The sequence below is a fragment of the Adiantum capillus-veneris genome, chromosome 4, assembly GCF_014529385.1.
Source record: "Adiantum capillus-veneris isolate H3 chromosome 4, ASM1452938v2, whole genome shotgun sequence".
Lineage (NCBI taxonomy): Eukaryota > Viridiplantae > Streptophyta > Polypodiopsida > Polypodiales > Pteridaceae > Adiantum > Adiantum capillus-veneris.
Window position 1 is genome coordinate 162,394,262 of NC_140934.1, and position 24,240 is coordinate 162,418,501.

The 24,240-nt window shown below is 43.1% G+C and overlaps 1 protein-coding gene across 1 annotated transcript in view; it reads left to right on the forward strand.

The window, feature by feature from the left end:
- Nucleotides 1-211: 211 nt before the first annotated feature.
- The window catches only part of TOP6B (topoisomerase 6 subunit B), a 131,179-nt gene continuing 107,150 nt past the window's right edge, over nt 212-24,240 (forward strand). The window contains exons 1-2 of the mRNA XM_086511355.1: nt 212-366; nt 453-505. Coding sequence (XP_086367481.1) covers nt 294-366; nt 453-505 — 126 coding nt within the window. The 5' untranslated portion in view covers nt 212-293. The remainder of the gene's footprint in view (nt 367-452; nt 506-24,240) is intronic.

The following is a 24,240-nucleotide window of genomic DNA, read 5'->3' on the forward strand; positions in this document are numbered from 1 at the left end:
ACGTAACTTAATCTAACCTAACATATAAGATAATCTAATCTAACATAACCTAATATAATTTAACCTAACGTATAAACATAGCTTAACTTAACCTAATCTCTAACTTAACTTATAACTTAAACTTATAGTCATCATACTACTCTATTCGACATCAAATCAAGGCGAACTAATTTTAACATTTCTTACGCTTGTTTTTAATATATAGAGAATTTTCACGTTTACAAAAAAGAATCGAAAAAGAGTGCGCATTAAAACCTTATATTGCACATTTCAAATTCGACACCAGCAGGACAATGGAGGGAGAAACTAAAACTAAAGCTAAGCCCACCAAAGGAGCTTCCTCCCGCGAAGCCACACTCAAGCAGAGTAAGATACTCTGTGTGTGTGTGTGTGAGAGAGAGAGAGAGAGAGAGAGAGAGAGAGGGCTCTTGTAATTAATGTTTTGACTGCAGAGTCTCCGGCTGAATTCTTTTCGGAAAACAAGAACATTGCAGGTTTTGATAACGTAAGTCTTCCCTGGTTTCGATTTGTTTACGTGTGTGCGCAGAGAGAGAGAGAGAGAGAGAGAGAGAGAGAGAGAGAGAGAGAGATAGATTTACTGGAGGTTAAAATTGGTTTATGACACAAGTGTATCCTCTACAAAACAAACAAAATAAAAATGCCACACAGTGACTGAAATTGGGAAGACTACATGGGTACAAGAATGATGGACGGAAACTCAAACTCGGGGGTAAAAAGGATCTCCATGCTCACATGAAGTTCAACCATAATATGCACGTATCTATCTAGCTCCATCCAGGACCAAAGCATGTGTATAGGAGATCATGCATGGATGGGTGGGGGGTGGCACTTGGATCTGAGAATGCCCGATCTACTGTCTTCTGTTTGGCCTGTTTGATGGTGCACCCTCATCTCTTTGATCCAGCAAAAACCTCCCATCTCCGCTGAAGAGGAGCCTATCTTCATAGTAGTTGCTCGGAATTGAGAAAGAGGAGCAAACACGAAGTACACGAGAGAGGCTGGTTGATCCCCTAGTACATCATTCATGAAGGACATAATCACTTGATTGTACTAGGTCCTTAGACTTCAGTGAAGTGGTAGTTTTGACCATGGTTATCACGTAGATTCTTGTCGATCACTAGATTATGACTTTTAAGTGACTTCTTCAAAGAGGGCCCACTAAACATGTAACAAGTGAGAGCATTTTAGCACAACTTTGTGTCTCATGATCTCGCATGCAATATGGGTCACCTATGTGCAGTAGGTAGAAGTCTTACTCTAATCTACTGAAAGAAAAAGAGTGTAAGATGTTACAGTGCAGCAGTAGGTGTGGTGACAAGGGACACATGAGCATGAGAGAGAGAGAGAGAGAGAGAGAGAGAGAGAGAGAGAGAATGGAAAAATGAAATGTTCTATTAACGTCTTTAATAGGCCAAAATGAACTATGAGACCACAAAGTTACAACCTGATGTATTTGATACAATGTCTGAGTACCAAAATAAAAGGAACTGAAAATTAAAAAGCTGAATGCTAAGTCTAAAGCTAAATGTGAGCTAATCAAATAGCTAAGACTGGGCTGATACAATGTCTGATATAAATGATGATACAAGAGCTGATACAAAACAGTCCTCATGTGGATCACAAGAGGTCCATCATCGGTCGCTGGCGGATCTCATCAATCTCCGCCATGGTCAATAAAGTGATCGGGCGTCGTGCATGTCGGGCCAAAGTGATCCGAATCCTTTGATGCATAGTAACAGGGAATGGCCGTTTTCAGGTCTCCGTTCCCCGTTTCCATTCCAAGTTCCCGTTCCGAATCCCCGTTCCGTGTTTCTAACGTGAGTACCCGTAACAGGGAACGACATTTTGTTCCGTGTTCCCGTTCCCCGTTCCCGTTCTTGGTAACTATGCTTTGATGTAGCCTCCGTCGATGATGTGTAATCCTCCTCGGTCGTGGACTTTTGGATCTCCCTAGCTTAGTCGCTCGCTCAATCAACGTGCCTCTGGTGTGAGAAACATGTGAGCTCTACTGTGACTGCTCCTCCGCTTGCCCAGTGCCTGCTCTAGAGAAATCTGTGATCCGTCGCTATGGATGGATGGCCTCTACCCTCATCAGACTCTCTGTGTGTTGGCACAGCTCGAGTAAAAACAGTCCCGGACATCACTGGTCCTCATGCCTCATGACTCTAGAAAGTGGTCCAAAGCCCTTTGAATAAGCAATGAAAGCGCCCTCGTATCTCATAATAGACCGTGCACTGGCATATGTAGTGCAACTCTGTCTCAGGCTCCATATGGCATAGGGGACATGTCCTGGCCTCTGCTAGTAATCCTCTATATCTGCCAGTCTCAATCCGAAGCTGGTGTGAAGATGTGCGTATCTGGCCAATAGCACATCGTATTCCATCAGATAGGTGAGTGTCCATGTAACTAGCTCTCATCACAAAACCATCCTCAGTAAGCTGGAGAACATGCTCTCTGTAGAAAGCCATCTTTGTGTCCAGCTCCTGTGTCGGCTGTATCCAAGTCCTCCTGGTATCAAGCTAGATCAGATCCCGAGGGACAAGCCTAATTTAGCCTGGTGATCTCAAACTGTGTAAGGGTCAAAGAAGGTGCATCCAATGAGTACTGAAAGGGGGGGCAATCTATCCATACTGAAGTCATGTAAGTGAAACTATGATGTCATCTCCCCATACCAGCATGATGTATCTCCCTGCATAGCTAGCTGTCTAGAGGACTCCAATGCTAAGCGGGCATATCTATCTCTGGGAAGGTCCCATAGAGGATGTATGAAGGATACTGGTCTGGGAAGCGCCTCAACCACTAGTGGGGGGGCAGCTAGCTCTGCTCGAATGGTCATGTCATGTAGCCACCAAAGTGTCAAAAAGCCAGAGCTTTGTCCGAGGCTCCTGGAACTGAATCTGTGAACACATCCTCTCCAATCCCCCCAATGTCGCATAAGCTCTGGTCAATCTAGTCTGTGTTGCTCTCAATGAAAATACCAGCCCACTAAAGACCACCCCAAGATTTGTATAAGCATCTGTATACTCCACTGTCTTCTCGCCATATGTAAATGTAGGGGCTGATTTCCTGATCCACTGTGGGTGGCGTTGAACACCATAACCTTGGTTTTGCCAAGGTTAACAGACAAACCACTGTCATGTGCAAACCTATGTAAAGCATCCAGTTGACACTGCATCCCCTCTGGTGAGTCAAAGATCAACACAATATCATCAGCATATAACAAGAGTGGAATCCATGTCCCTGCCAATTGTGCACCTCTATCACCATCTCTGTCAATATAGTCAGAAACCTCATCCACATACACACGAAATAAGGTAGGAGAGAGTGGGCAGCCCTGCTTCACCCCGATAGTAGAGTGAACTAAAGCAGACAATTCATCTGGAGTGCATACATGCCTCCCTACTGATCTGTATAATGCCATGATCCCCCAAATAAGCTTTGTGGGTACTCCTATCTCCTGCAGTTTGCGCATCAGTCTAGCTCTGGGCATTGTATCAAATGCTGAGAGAGAGAGAGAGAGAGAGAGAGAGAGAGAGAGAGAGAGAGAGAGAGAGAGAGAGAGAGAGAGAGAGAGAGAGAGAGAGAGAGAGAAATGAAATGATATATTAACGTCTACAAGAGGCCAAAATGACCTATGAGACCAACTGATTACAATGATGAGTCTAGTACCAAGTCTGGGTACAAACAAGAAAACTACAAACAAAGAACTGATAGGAGTGCTACCGACTCCTATGGGTGGCTGGTAGGCTGAGCAATGGTATCATGCCATAAAGGTACAAAGTGGGGATAAGTGTCACCATGATACAATATAGCAATAGCATGAAGCCTATCCCGATCGACATTCTGGGTGGCGTGCTAGAATCCTGTGGATCCTCTGCCGCAATCTCCGCCGGTGCTGCGTGGCTCCCCTTCTCAGTCGCGGTCGTCTCGATCTCCCTAACTCTATAGCTCGATCAATGAGAGTACTGCTGATGTGTGTATGGGTGGGAACCGAGCTCTCTGGTGGTGGTGTCCCCTCTGACTCTGTGGTACTCAGACTGAAGAAATCTGAGATGCGTCTCTGGGACTGTCTCTGTCTTTGCCCATTCAATAGAGCGTCTCTATGTCTCTGAATCTCAAGTAGGAATAATCCGAGACATCTTTGATCCTGATATCTCATGACTCTGTCTAACGAGTCAAAACCATCTCTGAATAGACAATGAAAGCGTCCCCGTATCTCATAGTAGACTGTGCAGCGACATGTAGTGAAACTCTGTCTCTGGCTCTGCATGGCATAACTGACATATCCTACTGTCTGCTGGTATGCCTCTGAATCTACCTGTCTCAATCCCAAGCTGGTGTGAAGATGTGCGAATCTGGCCAATAGCACATCGTAACCTATGAGATAGATGTGTGTCCATGTAACTGGGCCGTGTGACAAATCCGTCTGTCGTGAGTTGAAGAAGATGTTCTCTATAGAAAACCCTCTTTGTACCCAACTCCCGTGATGGTTCTATCCATGTCCTCTTGCTATCAAGCTGGATAAGATCCTGCCGAATGAGTCTAGTAGTCTCCATCCGTGTAAGAGCCAAGGATGGTGCATCAAGAGAATACTGGAAAGGGGGCAGCCTGTCCATGCTGAAACCATGCCTCTGAAACCATGAGTTCATCTGTGCATACCAACATGATGTATCTCCTTGTAATGCCAGCTGTCTGGAGAGAGAGAGAGAGAGAGAGAGAGAGAGAGAGATGAAATGAAATGTTATATTAACGTCTTCAAAAGGCCAAAATGACCTATGAGACCAAAAAGTTCAGTCCATCACTACATCAAGCACCCCTCTCTGCAGAGAACCGTAGGGCCTAGGATAGGCTGTCCACTAATGGGCACAAGGGTCTGCCAAGTCCATGGAACGTGCATAAGCTGTACCAGATAGGACTCCACCATGTGTACATGCTGTGTGGGCATGTCATCAATAGCTATAGGTTACAGGAAGAGTTGAAGATCAGTCGCGCTCCCTCAGGAACTAATCGAACCATCGTGCTTTAAAGTCCGATGCACAATGCTAGAAGCCAACACACATGTCTTGTGACTGAGTAGCGCATTAGTTCCAAGGAACCAATGTTTCATGCTCGCATCAGGCACATTCAGGTGCATTAAAATTATGTTAAGGAGAGACTCTCTGGAGGAGAGCTCAGTCTAGCTTATGTGTCTACATACGTGAATCCTTAATGTTTTTTCACAAAAGCTCCGCCTCGTGAGAAGTTTGAAGCTTTTCGCAAAGGTTTGGGCTTAACTCCACTTTGTGGATTGATCACATGTCATAGAGCGTGGCACTTCCATATACATGAGTGCCAACTCATGTTTATCACATCACTCCCTGGGGGGATTTATTTCCAAGGTATGGTAGTGATGAGTGTGAACATACTTAGGACCACCATGGTATTTTTGGCCTAACTAGGAGGTTTTTTTGCATTGCGCTTATGTATTTGTTCACCATTATAGGGATTCGCTAGTCTTTGTACTTGCACATATCAAAACAAAGTGACGACGTATCTCTATATGCTTGGTCTTGGCATGAAACACCAAGCTCCACACAAAAGCTATATAATTCTAGTTGTCCAATAAATTGAATAAATTGTGGTTATTTGGTGCAAAAAACTAATCTTCAAAAGCAACCTCCATAACCAAAGGTAGCACCACAAGTATTGAGAGCAAAAAATCCACATGTCACTTTTTATTCGCAAAAAGTTACTTTTTAGCTTGAGTACCATTTATATGCACTTATGTTTCTTTGTAGGTTGACTCTGCACTGTGCGTACTGCTCTCTCTCTCTCTCTCTCTCTCCCCCCCCCCCCCCCCCCCCCCCCCCCCCCCACCAAGGCTCAATGGGTACTCGAGAGTGAGTCATGTGGCTTCTTTACACAACTTATTGTTGTTGGTGGGCATTTTGGGTGGCTCAATGTATGTTTGAGTCCTATAAGAGTTTGTACACTAAATTAATTTTTTAATTGAAGGAAATGCTGTTTAGATCTTGATTGAAACCCCAAAACCATAGTTACAGGGAATGGCCATTTTGAGGTTTGTGTTCCCCGTTCCAATTCCAACTTCCCATTCCGAATCCCCGTTCTGTGTTCCAATTTCCCGTTCTGGATAACTATGCTTGAAACTCCAGTTTTGCCGTTTCTATTTTTTTTGGAGACTATGAACTCATGGTCGTTGAGAGAGGCCCTTTGCTACTAAATGAGCTTCGTGCTTGTCCAATGAGCCATTTGATTTGTACTTGGTCTTGTAGACTGTTTGACACGAACGACCGTCCACTTTTGTGGCATCGGAACCAACTCCCATGTAGCATTCCTCTCGAAGGAATCAAGATGTGCTTGCATGGCCTCCTTCCACTCTGGTATGAACGTGCCTCCTGAAAGAGGTTCTTTGTCCTTTGCCGCTGAGGACATCAAGGCATAGTTCGCCTACAACCTAGCTCCATCTGTCTCAACTTTCTGCAACCGTCGAGATCGCCTCACATTACGTAGAGCATGCCAATCCAATGGAAAATTCGAAACTATAGCATCTTGCAAAGTATCCACAATCACCTCGGTAACTTGACGAGTTTGTCCCCACTCTCCGCACTATGATAAGAACCATTATCTTGTGCGTATTGCTTTTGGGAGCCTAAGGAATAGGAACTGGAGAAAACGGTTCTTTATGGGGAGGAGATGAATCACCATCAAGATCACCTGACACCAAGAAGAGGAAAATCTGGGGATGAAGTGGAAGCATCCCTGCTTTTTGCCTTAGTGTTGTTTCTCTCGAGATTGTGAAATTTTGCTCCCTTGTGTCAGCATTTTTGTTACTGATGATAGCATTAAATTTTTTTGAGGAGGCACTGCCAGCTTAGCGCTGTATATTTTTGCTGAGTCTCTTCTACTATCTGCTCATCACCTTCAAGGTTGCATTTCAAACTTGTATTTATCAAACTTCCCGTACTGTACGATAAATACTAAATATGTATCTAATACTTACGTACTGGTTGCTTTTTTTACATATAAACAACACTCATACATGGATGCATGCATGCATGAATGTATCGATGTTCTTGTATGTACATATGTGCATGCAAGAATTTTTATTTGCTTGTGTGCGTAAGTGCATGTAATCTACATGCATGAGTGCATGCATATGTAATTATATATGTACTATTTGTATTCTGTACATACGTATTTCCAATATTGCAAGGATTATCCATACTGTACCAGAAGGATTGGTCACCTTTTGGTTCGGGATTGCTCTACCACCGGTTCAGTGCCTTTGTTACCAGCCCTGGAGCGTTTTGGTGTGGACAGCCAGATACCCTTGTTCTATTGGCAATTTGCGAGTTCTGTGACTGATTCCATTCACTTACCCCATCCTCGCATTGGCTTTTGTGCTTCATTGGGTGCAGCTTTCAAATCTCCTTTGACCCTATGCTTCTACTTCACAAGGCTTTGAGTTTTTGTTTTGGTGTACCTATGTTTTCCCTACAAATATGCCGACTTGCAAACATGTTTTCCTTGCAAATATGTCGACTTCTGCCTCTCTTTCTCTCTCTTGTGTTCTTGCGTGCATGTCTGCTCTCTTCCTCCGCACACTCTGGTAGAAGATTACATCACAGCCCACCACGATCTCCTTCCTCTTTGGATCATAAAGTTGATAGCCCTCGGAAAGAGTATTGTAGTCGACAAAAAAATCATTCTGCTAGCCTTCTTCTCACTTCTGCTTATTCGGAACACTAACGTAGGCATGGCTCCCAAAATTCCAAAAATGAGAGACATTTGGCATGCCTCACATGGAGTCTATTGAGGGAGCAAAGTCATCGAAGACCAATCGAGGGTATGAACAACTCTAGCAACGGCCATGGCCCACAAAGACTTAAGCAGATCACAATGCTCAAGCATAGTTTGGTTCATGTTTACCATAGTCTTATTCTCTCGTTTCACTATTCCATTCTGTGAGGTCGAACCAGTATTTACAAGCTCATGCTTGATGCCATAATCCACACAATATTGTAAAAATGTGCTTCTCCAAGGCAATGTACACATCGTACCAAGGTCCACTGTAGTCTCTGTCCACCAGCGGATGGTGGTGCCTTCTCTGGGAAGTTGATGCTCCCATATGCCGTGAGAACGGCCATATCTGTAACATTTAATGGTCTAGTAACTTGTGTGTAGCGGAAAATAACATAGACATAGTGAGCATGTCATTAAGACTAGATTCCTAATGAGCATAGCAAGAGTGCTTGGATGGAGAGAGCAACAAAAGCATAACACCTAGTTAGATAGGCATGAACAATACTTCAAAAAGAGAGAAATTAAGCTATTGACAACAGTTGAGGACTGGATTTACATGGAGCCAGTCCCTCCTCCAAAAGGCTTTGTATTATAGATTTCCCCAATCAAGGGAGACATTTTACAATACAATACTTTGTGTTCCTTCAATAACTTGTTGGTGCAATGAAGATGGAAGCCTCAAGCACCAAGCTTACACTTGAAAACACAACATCAATTCCCTCACGGTCTCAGACCCAAGACCTCACACACCTTCAAAGATGGTGAGAGCTAGCGGGGTATGAGAGAAGATGAGAGGAAGGAGTATTCTTATGAGAAAGAAGTATGTCTCCTTACATAATCACTCTTAATAGCTTAACATAGCTTAGTAATTAGCATGGTAGAGGAGATGAGCATGCATTGGAGCTTGGCTCTTGGTTGGATTTGCATCACAAAGCCAAGAGTTATTGGTGTAGGCCTCCCTTCTCACAAGCTTGGAGTAGATGACGAGCTTTCCATTAAAGCTTGAGAAGGAGATAGTCTTCTTTACTTCACACATGAGATTGTGTGAGTGTGTGTGATAATGCCTTGCAAAAATCAGCCCCCTCTCTCTCTTGGTCGACCCCTCTTGCTATTTGCTCATGCTGGCATCCTATTGGCCCCTGCAAAGCTTAGCCAATGATAATTAAGAAGCATAAGTGATAGCCTTGTGACATGTGTCCCCCTTTCCCCTTTTGTGAGAGCTTTAGGTATTTAAATAATGCACTTAAACTCTCATTGGACCTCTTAGTCTTCTGGCCAACAGGAATCAGGCAAGCCATTGGGTTGCTGAATGTTCATTGGACCCCTTGGGAGACTTTCCAATAGTCTTCTAGAGTGCTTAATTTCTATTGGTTCTTTTACCAAGTGTTTTTAAATGAATTAAACTAAATTTACTCTAGCCTAATTCTCATTGTTCCACCTCTATGGCCATCCAATAGGATTTGAATGCACCTTGGGGGCAACTGGGCTAGGGAGCTGACATGTGTCCACTATGCCCTTTGTGTAAAGGGAGCTTGGAAGAGTGTGTGTTTCTCTCTCATCCCCTACTAATATGGCTCGCCCCCTCCTAGATAGGGATGTGGGACTAATCCATTTGGCGCTTGAGAGACTAAGCTGCCGCAAGCATGTCTACGCATTAGTCCTATCAATCTTCCATAGTAGAGTGACAAGCTCTACTTGGTGTTTGGGAGACGTCGTTTTCGCAAACTTGATCCTAAGCATGCATACTTCTTAACATTTGTGCACAATAAAGAAAAGAGAGTCTTATAAGACAAAAACTTTGTTTAAACATTTTTACATTTGCTTACTCTAGGGAATTATTGTAAGCATTGACAAGGTTTAGGTTATGCTTTAATTGTATGCCTTGCATCCATCTAGCATTTTCAAAAGGATATCTCTTAAACTTAATAAGATACCGTCGGATAATCTTACCGTCACTCAATACCTTGTCTTCATGTCAGAAAATGGACTCGGGCTGCAGCACCTTGTCACGTGACACATCCCAACCCTATGTGTCCGTGGACAAGCTACACCATAACAGGGTTTCCGTCCAAGTCCAGTCAAGTTAGAGTAGGAGTGATCTGGCACTTTTGTGAGTCTATTCGTAGACCGTGCATGCCCAGTCACTCAGTATAGGTGCATATCCTCTGGTTGCATAAGCACAAGCATAAGCATTTCCATAAGATTCCATCAGAGTCAGTTTGGGGATTTTTCAGATGACTTTATCCCATTTTTCCCTATTTTTGACATTTTTCACTTATTTATTAAGTGACTTTTGTTGGGTAGTCAGTAGGGCAAATTGGGTAAGTTAATTTATAAGCAAACCCAAGTTAGCACAAATTGGGAGATGAGCAGAGAGCACAACAGGCTTCCCCAAGTAGCAGGTGTTCCCTCCCTCTCAGCAAGAACCTCCCCATTCCCTTGGCGAGGCCCAACCATCAAGCCTAGCGTTTTCCATCACAGAGCCTCTCCCCCTCGCCGGCATTACCAGATCAGCCATCGCCATCACATGGACTGCCCTAGCGTTTTCCATCCCTGCTAGAGATCGCCAGCAAATGACCAAGACCAACGTTTTGTTGCCTTATCAGATCAGCGTTTTTCCAAAGTACTAACTCCAGGACAAACTCAGCCAAGGCAGCGTTTTCATCACAGCATCGCAGCAAGTCCTAATAGCCGGTAAGAGGTTTTCTTCAGCACTTGATAAACCTGCGGTTTTCAGCCAAACACACTCTGCTGTCCAGCGTTTTTCAGCAAGGAAGTTTCGCCCAGAAACGCAGCCAAAGGCCTTGTACAACAACATTTTTCCCTCATCTATCCGACCCGATCAAAACAGTCATTTTCAGCCTTGAACAGTCCAAGAAAACAACATCAAGAAGAGCCCAGATTTCATCCCAAGTCGTCGTCGTCATCACCGTCGTCGTCATCGGCATAGTCCCATTGCATCAGTCCATTGCATCTGCATTGTACGCATTTGTGCAATCAAGTTAGACCACTCTCGCCGACGAGAGTGGGGCCTTCGGAGGAGGGTTTTACAAACCTCTCGGTGTCGTATCTCTTCTCTCTCCTTCTCTCAGTCTCATTCACTTGCACGTACAATCCACTCACTTTGTTCGTGACCACAACACTCTACAAGACGGAAAGCTCTCTCTTTCTATAAGAACTAAAAGAAACCTTGAGCAGTAAAGATCACTAATCTTGAGAAAGTACAACATTCATTTCGTTGCACCTAACATTGGTATCAGAGCTTTGGAAGTGTTCTGTATTACTCAAGGAAAGAACCACAAGAATTTTTTTTGCTTGTTGAGGTCGCACGAACCCAAGTTTACTTGGGCGTGGCGATTCCTAATCGTGTTTTGTTGAAGAGTGACAGGAATCCCAAGAAAGAAGGGCTTGTCCAGCCTCCCCTTGTGTCTCTTTTCACTCATTGAGAGCGGACCGTGCACTTAGCGGCCGGCCAATCGACGTGAGGTGGGAAAAAGCAACCTTGGTGTGAGCGCAAGGCCGCCAAGGGGTGCGCCCGCAGAAAAGGGTAGAACTCGGGTGAAGAGAAAATCCTCCTCCAATGCGATTTGCAAGCGAAAGAAAACCCCAAGAACCCAAGACCCTTAAGAACCTCAAGAACCCAAGTTCCTCGTGAACTTAAGAACCAAAGATCCCAGTGCATGGTCATCACCCAAAGCGGCATGGATACTTCGCATTCAGGTGATGAGCATGAGAGAGGCGACGAAGGATTTTCCCCACTAGGAGATTTTTCTGACCCTCTCTCTTCGCCATCTACGCCACGAGTTGTCCTCACTCCTATGGAGATGATGGTCAAGTCAATGTTGGACAGGATGACATGACAACAAGAAGAACAAGCGGCAAAAACCCGTGTACAAGAAGCCAAGGACCGCGAGCGCGAAAAACAAAGCGACAAACTTGCTGCACAACAAGAAGAACATCGACTTGCTGAGGAACGTGAGCGCCTTGCTCAGGAATGTGAGCGCCTTGCTCAGGAACGTGAGCGCAGTGCAATTGCCGCAAGACAAGAAGACCAGCGACTTGCCCTCGAACGCGAGCGCATTGAATGCAAAGAACGCAAAGCAGAAAGGGACGCCGAGCGAGAAGCTCAAAGGGAGATTCGTCAACAAGAGTTTATTTCACAAGTCCTAGCCTCGAAGGCCGAATCACCCAAAGATCGTGGGAGTTCGTCAAGTGGCGCAAGCCACGAGGCGGATTCACACAATCCAATCACAGAGAAGTTGACTTTCAGTAAGTATGACGGTAAGATGGATGCTACTGTTATTCATTCTTGGTTGCATCAATTTAATGCTTATTTTGCGACAACTAAGAAAACAGGCAATAGCAAAGTTTTGACGGCAGCTATGTATCTTGCCGGTGATGCCATAAATTGGTATCAAGCTTGGCAAGAGGCACAACTAGCCGTGCACCTAGAGGAAGCCGATGATCTCACGCCCCTCTCTTTTAGTTGGGCTGATTTCCAAGACAAGCTCAAGGCGCGGTTTATGCCACCTTAGTACCTTGCACGACTTAAAGACGATTGACGAGCTCTCAAGCAAAATGGTACGCCGGTTATGGCTTTCTCTAATCGGGTTTTGCAGCTCGGCACTCAATTACGCAAATCGGATAAGAAGCGCAAGGAGGCATTTCTTTACGGATTGGACGAGTATATCAAGTATGATGTCGAAGTACTCGATCCACCCGATCTCAACAAAGCGGTAGCCATTGCTCTCGCCCACGAGATGAAACACAACAAAGGAAAGCCTAAGGAAAACAAGACTTCTCAAGCAACCCCGCAGACTTCTCAGAACACACAGAATGGTAAGAACGGTAAGAATGGTAATTCTTCTAGCCCTTCTTCCTCTAATTCCTCGGAAAAGAACTCTAACAATGAATCTAAGGCTAAAGCTGAAGCACCTGCAAAACCTAAGCTAACCCCTGATGAAAAAGCTTCTTGTAGGAGGATACATCACGGTTGAAGAACAAGTGATTTATGCTAAAGAAGGTAGATGTTTTCAATGTCACATTAAGGGTCACATTAAGAAAAACTGTCCTAAGACAGTCACACCTAAAGAACCAATGGCACCTGCCGGTACCACAAACTCTGTCACAACACAACCTTCATCTTCTCATGACTCTGACACACACATTGATGAATCTCTAATGAAGTATTATGGTCATGTCAAAGGACAGCGTTTTATCATATTGTTTGATCCAGGTAGTATGCATGATGTGATTAGTCCCCCTCTTGTTGAGAGAGCCCGCCTAGAGGTTAGTCAGAAATCTCCTATTGAGGTTTCTGGCTTCGCTCCCGGTATGGACTCTCTCATCACGACGGAGTGCCTTGGTGTGATGTTTACCGTTCAGCAAGCTTCTTTTAGTCGGAAATTTCTTGTGTCTCCTCTCTCAGGATGTGATATGATTTTGGGCATGAAGTGGTTTCGTGAATGCAGAACACTTCCAAAGCTCTGATACCAATGTTAGGTGCAGCGGAATGTGATCCCTTTTCCTAGGCATGACATATTGTATGTTGAGCACGTTTTTCTCATGGATGAGCACGAATGTATGCAAATTGTTCATGAAAAGCTGAAAAGTTTGTATGTAAGGAAGTCGCATTCCATGTCTCTTCCTTGGCATGATACAGTTTCCGAAAGAGCACATGATTATATGAGCACCAAGCATGGGCATTTCCATTGTGAATTGCCACAGTTGATTGATTTCGATCAAACAGAAAAGATTCGATCTCATTGTTTGCATGTGTTTGATGGACGGGTTGTCACTCCGTCTCTATGTTCATCTACATTGCATACACAGTCTTTAGCAAATATAAGCTTTTTTTCCTTCACTTTACATGGAATAGGTATGTTCATGGTTTTGTGTTGGAGATTGTTTCAGGAATTTTCAGCCATGGAGATTCTTGAAGACGAAAGAAGCAGGACTCTAGACAAAGTTGAAGCAAGAAAAGAGATTCAGAAGACTTTGTGTCGCTTTCGGCGCGGCTCAAAGAAGCAAGCGTTGCAGACCTTTATGAAGTTCAAGTACCGCACGACCCACACATCAGAGTGGGCCGGCGAAGAGTCCCTTCCAGGATTCCGGATGCGGTTGGCGATCTCTCTCGACGCCATACAGTTCGGTACCATTACCTTGGCTTGGTGGCTTCCCCTTGCCTTGGTGCAGTACCCCAGTACCATCAGTACCAGCAGTACCACAGTACCGCAGTACCTTAGCACCAAAGCAATACCTTAGTACCTCAGCATAGTATTCAGCCATAGCATCTTCAGTATTCAGCCATAGGATCCAGCTCAGTATTCAGCCATAGTAGTCAGCCATAGCATCAGTATTTCAGCGTCAGCATTAGTATTCAGCCTTCAGCACCGTCAGCATCAATATCAGCAGGACCAGCATCGGCATCAGTAGTACCCGCATTCTTCATCAGTGTCAGTAGTACATTCAGCCAGTACTTTGTAAGTATCATCAGTGCAATCATAGTACACTGCTCCGGCGACAGAGTAGTAGTGGCCCTTGGAGGGGGGGCTTCGAGGGGGGTTTGGAACATATTAGTGTCGGTGTTTCTCTCTCTCTATCTCTCACTTACAGTATCATTCTCTCACAGATCTGATTGCACATCTCTCTCTCAGTATCTCTCTCATTCTCCTAAGTAAAGTAGTAAAAGGAACCCTTGAGCCTGTGCATCGCACAAGTCCTGAGTCAACAACCCTAAAAGACTTCCGCTGCACCTTACATTGGTATCAGAGCTTTGTAAGTGTTCTGCATTACTCAAGGGAAGAACCACAAGAATTTTTTTGCATGTAGCTCTGATACCAATGTTAGGTGCAGCGGAATGAATGTTGTACTTTCTCAAGATTAGTGATCTTTACTGCTCAAGGTTTCTTTTAGTTCTTATGGAAAGAGAGAGCTTTCCGTCTTGTAGAGTGCTGTGGTCACGAACAAAGTGAGTGGATTGTACGTGCAAGTGAATGAGACTGAGAGAAAGAGAGAGAAGAGATACGACACCGAGAGGTTTGTAAAACCCTCCTCCGAAGGCCCCACTCTCGTCGGCGAGAGTGGTCTAACTTGATTGCACAAATGCGTACAATGCAGATGCAATGGACTGATGCAATGGGACTATGCCGATGACGACGACGGCGACTTGGGCTGAAATCTGGGCTCTTCTTGATGCTGTTTTCTTGGACTGTTCAAGGCTGAAAATGATTGTTTTGATCGGGTCGGATAGATGAGGGAAAAACGCAAGACCCAATCATTTTGTTTAAAGGCTTGAGCTCTTCTGTGCTTATCAGTAGCAGCCTTTTGCCTTTGCTGTGAGATAGAGATAGCATCCTTAATCTTTTGGAAAGATTCTTGTAGGTCTTGGCTATAGTCATTTGAAGCCAAGATCTTTCCGTGTACCTTAAGCAACAGGGGACTTTTAGATCTTCCCTCGTTTACCTCAAAAGGTGCTTTTTCGGTGGAGGTATGTATAGTGTTATTGTAGGCATACTTTACTAACGGTAAGTGCTTCTTCCATTGGGACCTTTGATCTACTTCCGTTACGTAGGCTTTTAGTAGATCAAGAATTGTTAGGTTAGCTATTTCACTTTGGCCATCTGTTTGAGGGTGATAGGCCGAAGAGAAGGTTAGCCTTGTCCCTAAATTCTCAAAGAGACCCTTCCAGAAATTACTGGTCATTCTAGGATCTCTATCTGACACTATGGACATTGGCAAGCCATGGTACTTGAAGATTTGTAATATAAAGAGGGTTGCCATTTGATGGGCTTTGATAGTCTTTTTGACATGTATAAAATGAGCTTGTTTGCTGAACCTGTCTACTATTGTCCATATTCCCGTATTACCATGGATAGACTTGGGCAATCCAACGATAAAATCCATGGATATGCTCTCCCATGGTGAATTAGGGATTGGCAAAGGTTGAAGCAATCCAGGTTGCTTCCCTCTATCAAACTTCGTCTTTTGGCATACCACACATTTGGAAACATACTTTTGTATGTTTGATTTCATGGCAGGCCAATAGAAATATGTTTCTATCCCCTTTAGGATAGACTGAATCCCTCTATGCTCCGCATAAGGAGGAGCATGAGATTCATACATTACTTTCTCACGTAGTGAGTTAGTAACGCATAGTCTATTGCCATAGAGAAGATAACCATCTGGTAAGGTAAATGGTTCCTCTTTCTTCCCTTGTGCAAGGGCTGAAATCACATCTCTAAAATCGGGATCAATAGCGTACTCATCTATCATGGAAGATAGATCATTGTGAGTTGCTATGGAAACCGCATTCACTCTCGGCCGTCTTGAGAGTGCATCGGCTACTTGATTATGCTTGCCAGCAATGTGAGCAATATGAAAATGAAATTGCGAAAGGAAATTTGTCCACCTCATTTGTTTGTCAGAGAGCTTGGTCTGCGTCATGAAGTACTTAAGGCTTTGGTGATCCGTCCGCAGAATGAAAGGAGTCCCCAATAAATAGTGCTTCCACGAGTCTAAGGCATATAGAACTGCGAGGAGTTCCTTTTCATATATGCGTAGAGCTTGCCCAACAGGGTCGAGCCTACGATTTTCATAGGCTATGGCGTGCCCTTCTTGGAGCAAAACAATTCCAAGGCAATCACCACAAGCGTCACATTGGACCTCACATGACTTTGAGAGATCCGGCAGTGTAAGCACAGGTTGAGAGATAAGCTTTTCTTTAAGCTTTTCGAAAGCATTGTTCTCCTTGGCAGACCATGTATACCTAACGTTTTTCTTTGTTAGGTCATGTAATGGTCCCACGATTTGTGAGAACTTTTCTATGAAGCGTCTATAGTATGCACACATACCTATAAAGCTTCTTAGTTCATGTAGATTCCTTGGATTAGGCTATCTTTTTATTACCTCTAGCTTTGATGGATCCATTTGGATGCCATCTTGAGAGATAATGTGACCTAAATACTGAATCTCTTGTAAGAAAAGCTCACTTTTCTTTCGATTAATATAAAGTTTATTCTCTCGTAAGACTTGAAATATTACTTGGAGGTGTTGCTTGTGTTCATCTAGTAAATTAGAGTAGATGATTATATCATCAAAGAACACTCCAATAAAGGTTAGATGGGGCCTGAATAGCTTCTCCATCAAGCGGTTAAATGTGGCTGGTGCATTGGTCAAGTCAAAAGGCATGACAATGTATTCGTAAAGACCAAACGTAGTGCGAAATGCTGTCTTTACAATGTTTTGATCAACTATCCTTATTTGATTGTAGCCACTTTTTAGGTCAATCCTACTGAAATAGGTCGACCCTTGCAGCTTATCAAATAGGTCTTCTACCCGTGGAACGGGAAACCTATTTTTGATAGTGATCCTATTTAGTGCTCTATAGTCGACACACATACGATATGTGCCGTCTTTCTTTTGCACTAATAACACGAGTGAACAAAATGGAGATGAGCTAGGCCTAACCATGCCCTTCTCAACTAACTCATGCACTTGCCGCATAATCTCCTCTTGTTGAGCTTGAGAAACTCTATAAGGAGGTTTATTAGGCGGTGAACTTCCTGGAAGAAGTTCAATGGCATGGTCATCATTGCCTCGTTTAGGAGGTAGTTCACAAGGGATGTCGTCAATAACATCTTGAAATCCCTTGAGAAAATTGGATAACTCTAATTCCTTGTGATTGTTTATATTTTCTTTTGCTAAAGCATTAGGTTCATTTTGAGAATCTTTAACAAAAATCATGTACATGGAAATAGAGCTCTTTATTGACTTATTGAAAGCTTGCGTATGTACAATAGGTATGGTGTTACCCAACTCCTTAGCATCTATGTACATATCTTTTTCCCTGAACCTAAAGTAGATTTACCTTTCAGGGAATTTAACATTGGCAGCCATGCGATGAAACCATGGTGTCCCTAGGATAAAGAAGTCCTCCTTGTCCACGTAGCTTTGGACATGGAGCCTCAATTTCCCAATTAAGGGAGTGACTGAGGCTTCTTGCCCCTTGAAAGCACCATCGGCGGCGGGTAGGACATCTCTCATCTCATAGGCTTGGATGCCTAGCTTGGTGGCCAACTCTGTGGATATGAAATTGTCAGTAGAATCAGGGTCAAAGAGAATAAAAGCATCATGTTCTCTTACCTTTCACCAAGCATGGCATAGAGGAGATCCTTTGTGGTGAGCATCCTTTTCTTGGATTTTGACCAAGGTAGCTCTAGGAGGCTCATTTCGTGTATTCTTGTGGGGACAAGCACGATAGGCATGCCCTTGCTCCCCGCACTTCAAATAGCGGTTATCTTTACGATAACGCTCAAGCTCTTCAGGAGAGAGTTTATTTTTGTCTTTATAAACTCCCTTCTCCTTAGCTTTGTTGTTGCTGGCGTTGTCTTTAGGAGACGTTTAGACATTGTCCGTCCCCTTGGTCTCGTTATTACGGTCCTTGTTCTCTGTGGGCTTAAGATTTCTCTTAGCCCCTTGTTGGAAATTGATTTGTGAAGCCAGCATGGTATGGTGTATGACCAAAGATATGGTGCGTGGCCTTTGGGAGTTGACATACTCCGCATCTCTTCAGTTAAACCTGCACAAAATTGTTGTTTTTGCTCTCCAAAATCCATCTTTTTGAAGACAATGGCTTTGAGATGTAAGTCTCAAAACTTGTCTACATATTTGTGGATAGATTCGTAGGGAGAGAGCTTCAAGCTTCGCCATTCGGTGAGTACTTTGTCTTTGGCATCGGTAGCCAAAAATTGCTTCATGATGGAAGCTCTTAAAGCTTTCCATGTTCGTGGAGCTTCATCGTTTGCCCGTAGGCTGGACCACCATTGCTTGGCGGACTTTTGAAAATGCATAGCTACATGGCGTAGCTTAGAGGACTCCGTGAAGCCCTCATCTCCAAACGCCGCATCGAATTGTTGGATGAAGGCCAAGACTTTGTTCGTAGCACTAAATGTGCCATCGTAGGTAAGGGAAGAGATGTTCTTTCCTCCCACTTTGAATTTTTTGAGCTTGGACGACCTCTTCCATGCGGCATAGGATTTCCTATGGCCTCTTCTTTTAGGTGGTTCAAAAGCTGCACCATCACTTTCTCCAGAAGAGGAAGAATTTGAGGAGGATGGAGAAGAGAGTGACCTCTTTCTCGCCTTTTTCTTCCCTTGTTCCTCCTTGTTTGCACCATCACTTTCTTCATAAGAGGAAGAGGATGAAGAAGATGGAGAAGAGGGTGACCTCTTTCTCGCCTTTTTCTTCTCTTGTTTTGTATCCTCCCTCTTTGAATTATGGTGTAGAGAAGTGTGCGATGGTCTTCTCCGTTTAGGAGGTGTTGGAGAGCGTTTTGCCCGTCGTCTTCGTGGAGCCATCTCCGCCGAGGTGGCAGGAGACTCACTTCTTTCTCGTTCTTTTGGTGGGGGCTCTAACTTGAGTTCTCCTTTGGGAAGGAGATACGTCGTCAAGCAGTAGATTTTTGAGCCCTTCGTACGGATCCTCTTCTTCTTCCCTTATCGGAGAGAGGCCTCTTTTGGAAGTCTCACAAGGAGGCTTCCTAGGTACTCTCTCTTCTTGGTGGGGAGTTTGGAGAATCCCATGAGCACGTAGCTGTCGTTGCACTTCACTTTGAAGGGATGGATTGCCCATGGCTTGTTGGAGCCTAATAACAAGGTAATTAACAAGCATAGGGGCATCATTAGTAGCGTGTTCATTAGCAAAATCAAAGCTATCAACATTAATTTCACTCTCTCTACTATTGTCAACCATTCTATCAACTTTTAGGTGTAAAATTTCTAAGTGTCGTTGGCACTTCAAGCCCTAGTTGCTACTCCTCTTAACCCCTTTAGAAAAGCACTAAAGCATGTAGTTAGGGAGGACTAACCCAAGCTCCTGTACCCGTGGCTCGAATATCATTAATTGCAAGGAATAGAAGAGAGGGTCTTTCACCACCAAAACAGTACCGGCTTCTGTCAAGCTTCTAATAGCTCAATAGTGGTTAAGCCGTAGGCAAGCGCCGTAGGACTCCATTATTAAGACCATAGCTCTCGATGGTGATGCCCCGTTATTTGCTCGAAGCAGGCGCATTGCAAGGCTGAAAAATCCCTATTCTACTTACTCAATAGCAATTAATAAATACCAACCATTTATAGTTAACTTGAGGACCTCTCTTCTTGCGCACGAAAAGAGAAACCTTGTGCTCTGATACCAATGTATCATAATGGTCTAGTAACTTGTGTGTAGCGGAAAATAACATAGACATAGTGAGCATTTCATTAAGACTAGATTCCTAACGAGCATAGCAAGAGTGCTTGGATGGAGAGAGCAACAATAGCATAACACCTAGTTAGATAGGCATGAACAATACTTCAAAAAGAGAGAGAAATTAAGCTATTGACAACATTTGAGGACCGGATTTATATGGAGCCGGTCCCCCCCTTCAAAAGGCTTTGTGTTATAGGTTTCCCCCATCAAGGGAGACATTTTACAATACAATACTTTGTGTTCCTTCAATAACTTGTTGGTGCAATGAAGATGGAAGCCTCAAGCACCAAGCTTACACTTGAAAACACAACATCAATTCCCTCACGGCCTCAGACCCAAGACCTCACACACCTTCAAAGATGGTGAGAGCTAGCGGGGTATGAGAGTAGATCGAGAGGAAGAAGGAGTATTCTTACGAGAAAGAAGTACGTCTCCTAACATAATCACTCTTAATATGTGAAGAACACTCTTATTATGTGTGTTTATTCATACTTAAACTTACATAAAAACTGAACTCTGAACAGAACTTGAGAACAAGAGACTTAGAGACTGAATGTTTGATTGATTGAAATGTGTTACAAGGGCGTTTTTATATAGAATCTGAAGAGACACGATGAAGAGACATGACCATAGGTCAAAAGACATGACCTAAGCCAATAGCCGTGTCCCTCTGTTGTAGAGTCGTGACCATTCGGCGTAGAGGTGCAGTCATTCGCCGAAGAGGCATGGCTATCGCCGAATAGGTGCGACTCTTGGGCGAAGAGGCACATCCTTTCGAACAGGGATCTCTGATTTGGTACATCTTTGTATCTGCAAGAGAACCAAGCAAGAAAGGTAATACAATCATGAAGAACACGTTACAATCGTGACATTCCCTCCCATTCAGAATAAAACCCTATGTATTAAATTATAGACATTCGTTTATCAAAGAATTCTTGTAGAAGCTGAGGGTATTGTTGCATCTCTTCATCCGTTTGCCATGTAGAATTGATTCATCAAGATCCATCCACTTGACTAGGAATTCTGTAGTAATCTTCCGTCTTGTCTCTTTCTTACGAACATCAAGAATAAGTTCTGGAACTAGAATCAAGTGTTCTTCCTCTATTTCTGGAACATAGGATGAGATAGCTAGAATAATTGAATCTCCTGGAATATATATTTCTTAAGCCAAGAAATATGAAATGTTGGATGAATCTTTCCCCATGCTGGTGGAAGTTCAAGTTTGTAACTGACTGTAGAATACTTCTTCAAAATCTTGAAAGGACCGTAATATTTGGGCCGTAACTTTGGAAAAACAGACTTCACTGTCTTATATCGATGCGAAGCAACATATAGTAACACCAAGTTACCTTCTTGAAACTCTGTATGGTGACGATTTTTATTTGCTTGCTTTTGATAAGTCTGTCGAACATGTGCCAACTTGTCTTTGATCTGCATAAGAATATCTTGCATTTCATTTACCAATTGATCTGCCAAAGCAACCTTATGTTGTATCACAAAATTTGTAGGAATCAACGGAGTATGTCCGAAGGCTGCTTGGAAGGGAGTCATGCCAATTGTTGAATGAAAAGAGTTTTTGTAAGCAAACTCCACCAATGGCAAATATTCTTCCCAAGAATTCAGTCGAGTCTGTATATAATGTTGTAACATTTCCTCCAATATCTGATTCACCCGTTCAGTTTGCCCATCAGTCTGTGGATGATAAGTTGAATTGAATAAAAGATTCGTTCGCAATGATTTGAATAAGGAGGTCCAAAAATGTCTTGTAAACTTTGGATCTCGATCTGAAATGATTGATTTTGGTAATCCATGGATTCGAAATATATGTTGCACAAATAATGAAGCAATATCTGGTGCCGAAGCTGTAATTCTACAAGGTATGAAATGTGCCATCTTGGAAAATCGATCCACTATCACCAATATCTGATTATTGCCTTTGGAAGATTTGGGCAACGTTGTGATGAAGTCCATGTTGATGCTTTCCCAGCGTTCATTTGGAATCGGTAACGGTTGTAACAATTTTTGCGGTAATTGTCGTGACGCCTTTATAGTTTGGCAAGAGTGACAAGCTTTGACAAAGTTCACCACGTCTTGCTTCATTTGAGGCCAATAATAAACAGCTATCAATAGTTTGTACGTTTTATTGATGCCGGGGTGAGCAGCATAAGGTACTTCATGATGTTCTTGAATAATTATTTTTCGCAAATGCGAATTATGTGGTACACAAATTCTGTCCTCATAATACAACAGATTATTGTGCATTGTATAAGCTACAACCAGGTTCATTTCTGCCTCTGTAGGAGTGTTTGTTCGAAGCACTCGAAAAATTTCAGCAAAATCTCGATCAGTTAAGTATTCATCCTTAAAACAATCAGGAATATCAAATGTAATTGTAGAAATTGCCATATTCGTAGCTTGAGGCATTCTACTAAGTGCATCTGCTACCGAATTCTGAAGTCCTGGTACATATTCAATGACCATGTGGAAATTTGCCAAAAATTCCACCCAATGTCCTTGTCGAGGGTTCATAACTGGTTGTCTAAAAATATACTGCAATGATTGATGATCCGTCTTGACAACAGAGTCAACTCCCAAAAGGTAATGTGTCCATGTACGATATGTTTGGACAATGGCTATAAACTTTTTGTCATAGACAGGATAACGGATCTGTATAGCAGTAAACTTCTTGCTATCGAATGCAATAACCTTGTCATTTTGCATTAATACACCACCAGAAGCACGATCCGAAGCATCCGTCATCACAGGCAATGGTTTTGTAGGATCTGCGATGGCCATGACTGGAGTAGTTGTTAAGGCCTGCTTGAGATCATTAAAAGACTTTTCTGCTTTTGAAGACTAGGTAAGTTTGTCAATCTTCGTCAACTCTGATAGAGGAGCAGCAATATCTGAAAATCTATAAACCTTGGTATGATAGAAGTTTGCTAATCCCAAGAATGAATGAACATCAGATATTGTTGATGGAAGAGGCCACTCCATAACGACTTTGATTTTCTGAGGGTCAACTGCTATTCCATCAGCTGATATAACATGACCAAGATACTCGATCCGATCCTTGAAGAACTCACTCTTTTTCTTGTTGACATAAAGCACATTAGTCCGTAATACCAAAAACACAAAATGAAGATGCTCTTTGTGTTCAATAATATCTTTGCTAAAAACCAGAATGTCATCCAAGTAGATGATGGCAAATTTATCCAAATATGGACCAAAATTTCATTCATTAAGGTCATAAATGATGCAGGAGCACTGGTTAATCCGAAAGGTATTACCATAAATTCATAATGTCCATATTTTGTTCTGAATGCCGTTTTATACTCATCACCTGCTTTGATTCCGATTTGGTGATAACCAGATTTCAAGTCGATCTTCGAAAATACTTTAGTACCCAAAAATTGGTCAAGTCCATTAACCCGTGGAAGAGGAAGTTTGTTTCTAATTGTTAATTTGTTTAATGTGCGGTAGTCAATACACAAGCGCATCGAACCATCTTTTTTTTAACCAATAAGACTTGAGCACCAAAAGGACTTTTACTTGGATGAATGTGACCTTTATCTAGCAATTCTGCTAGTTGTCTCTGAATTTCCTGAGATTCAAAATACGAGCAACACGGAGCTCGTGTAGGTGGAGCACTACCAGGAGTTAGATCAATCGGATGATCTACTGGTCTACAAGGAGGTAAGGTGCTCGGCAAGTCATCAGGAAAAAGACCCAAGTATGGTTTATAGAATGGTTGCTCAAGGTAAGCTGCTGGCTTTGGTGTTGGTTTGGATTGAACTGTATCAGTTGCAACATCGTCGATGCTATGTATCATTAAAAGTACTGTAGAATTGTCTGGTTTTGGTACCATCCGTTTAACTTGCAATGCAGAAACGACAGTCACCGGTTGTACACGAAATAAGCCATTCAGAGGTAGAAGCTGACCACCTTTGCAAAGAGTTATAGTATGTCCTCGGAAACAGATCAGAGGGTCATATTGGTATAACCAGCATTGGCCAAGAATCATATCATAAGTGGATAATGGTATTACTTTGAAAGTGAGACTGTGTTGATATTCATTGAACGTCATAGGGCAACTGCCGAACAATTGTGTTGCACGTTATGAATGACCCATCTGCTAACTCAACATTGTACGGTTGAGTACTCTGGATA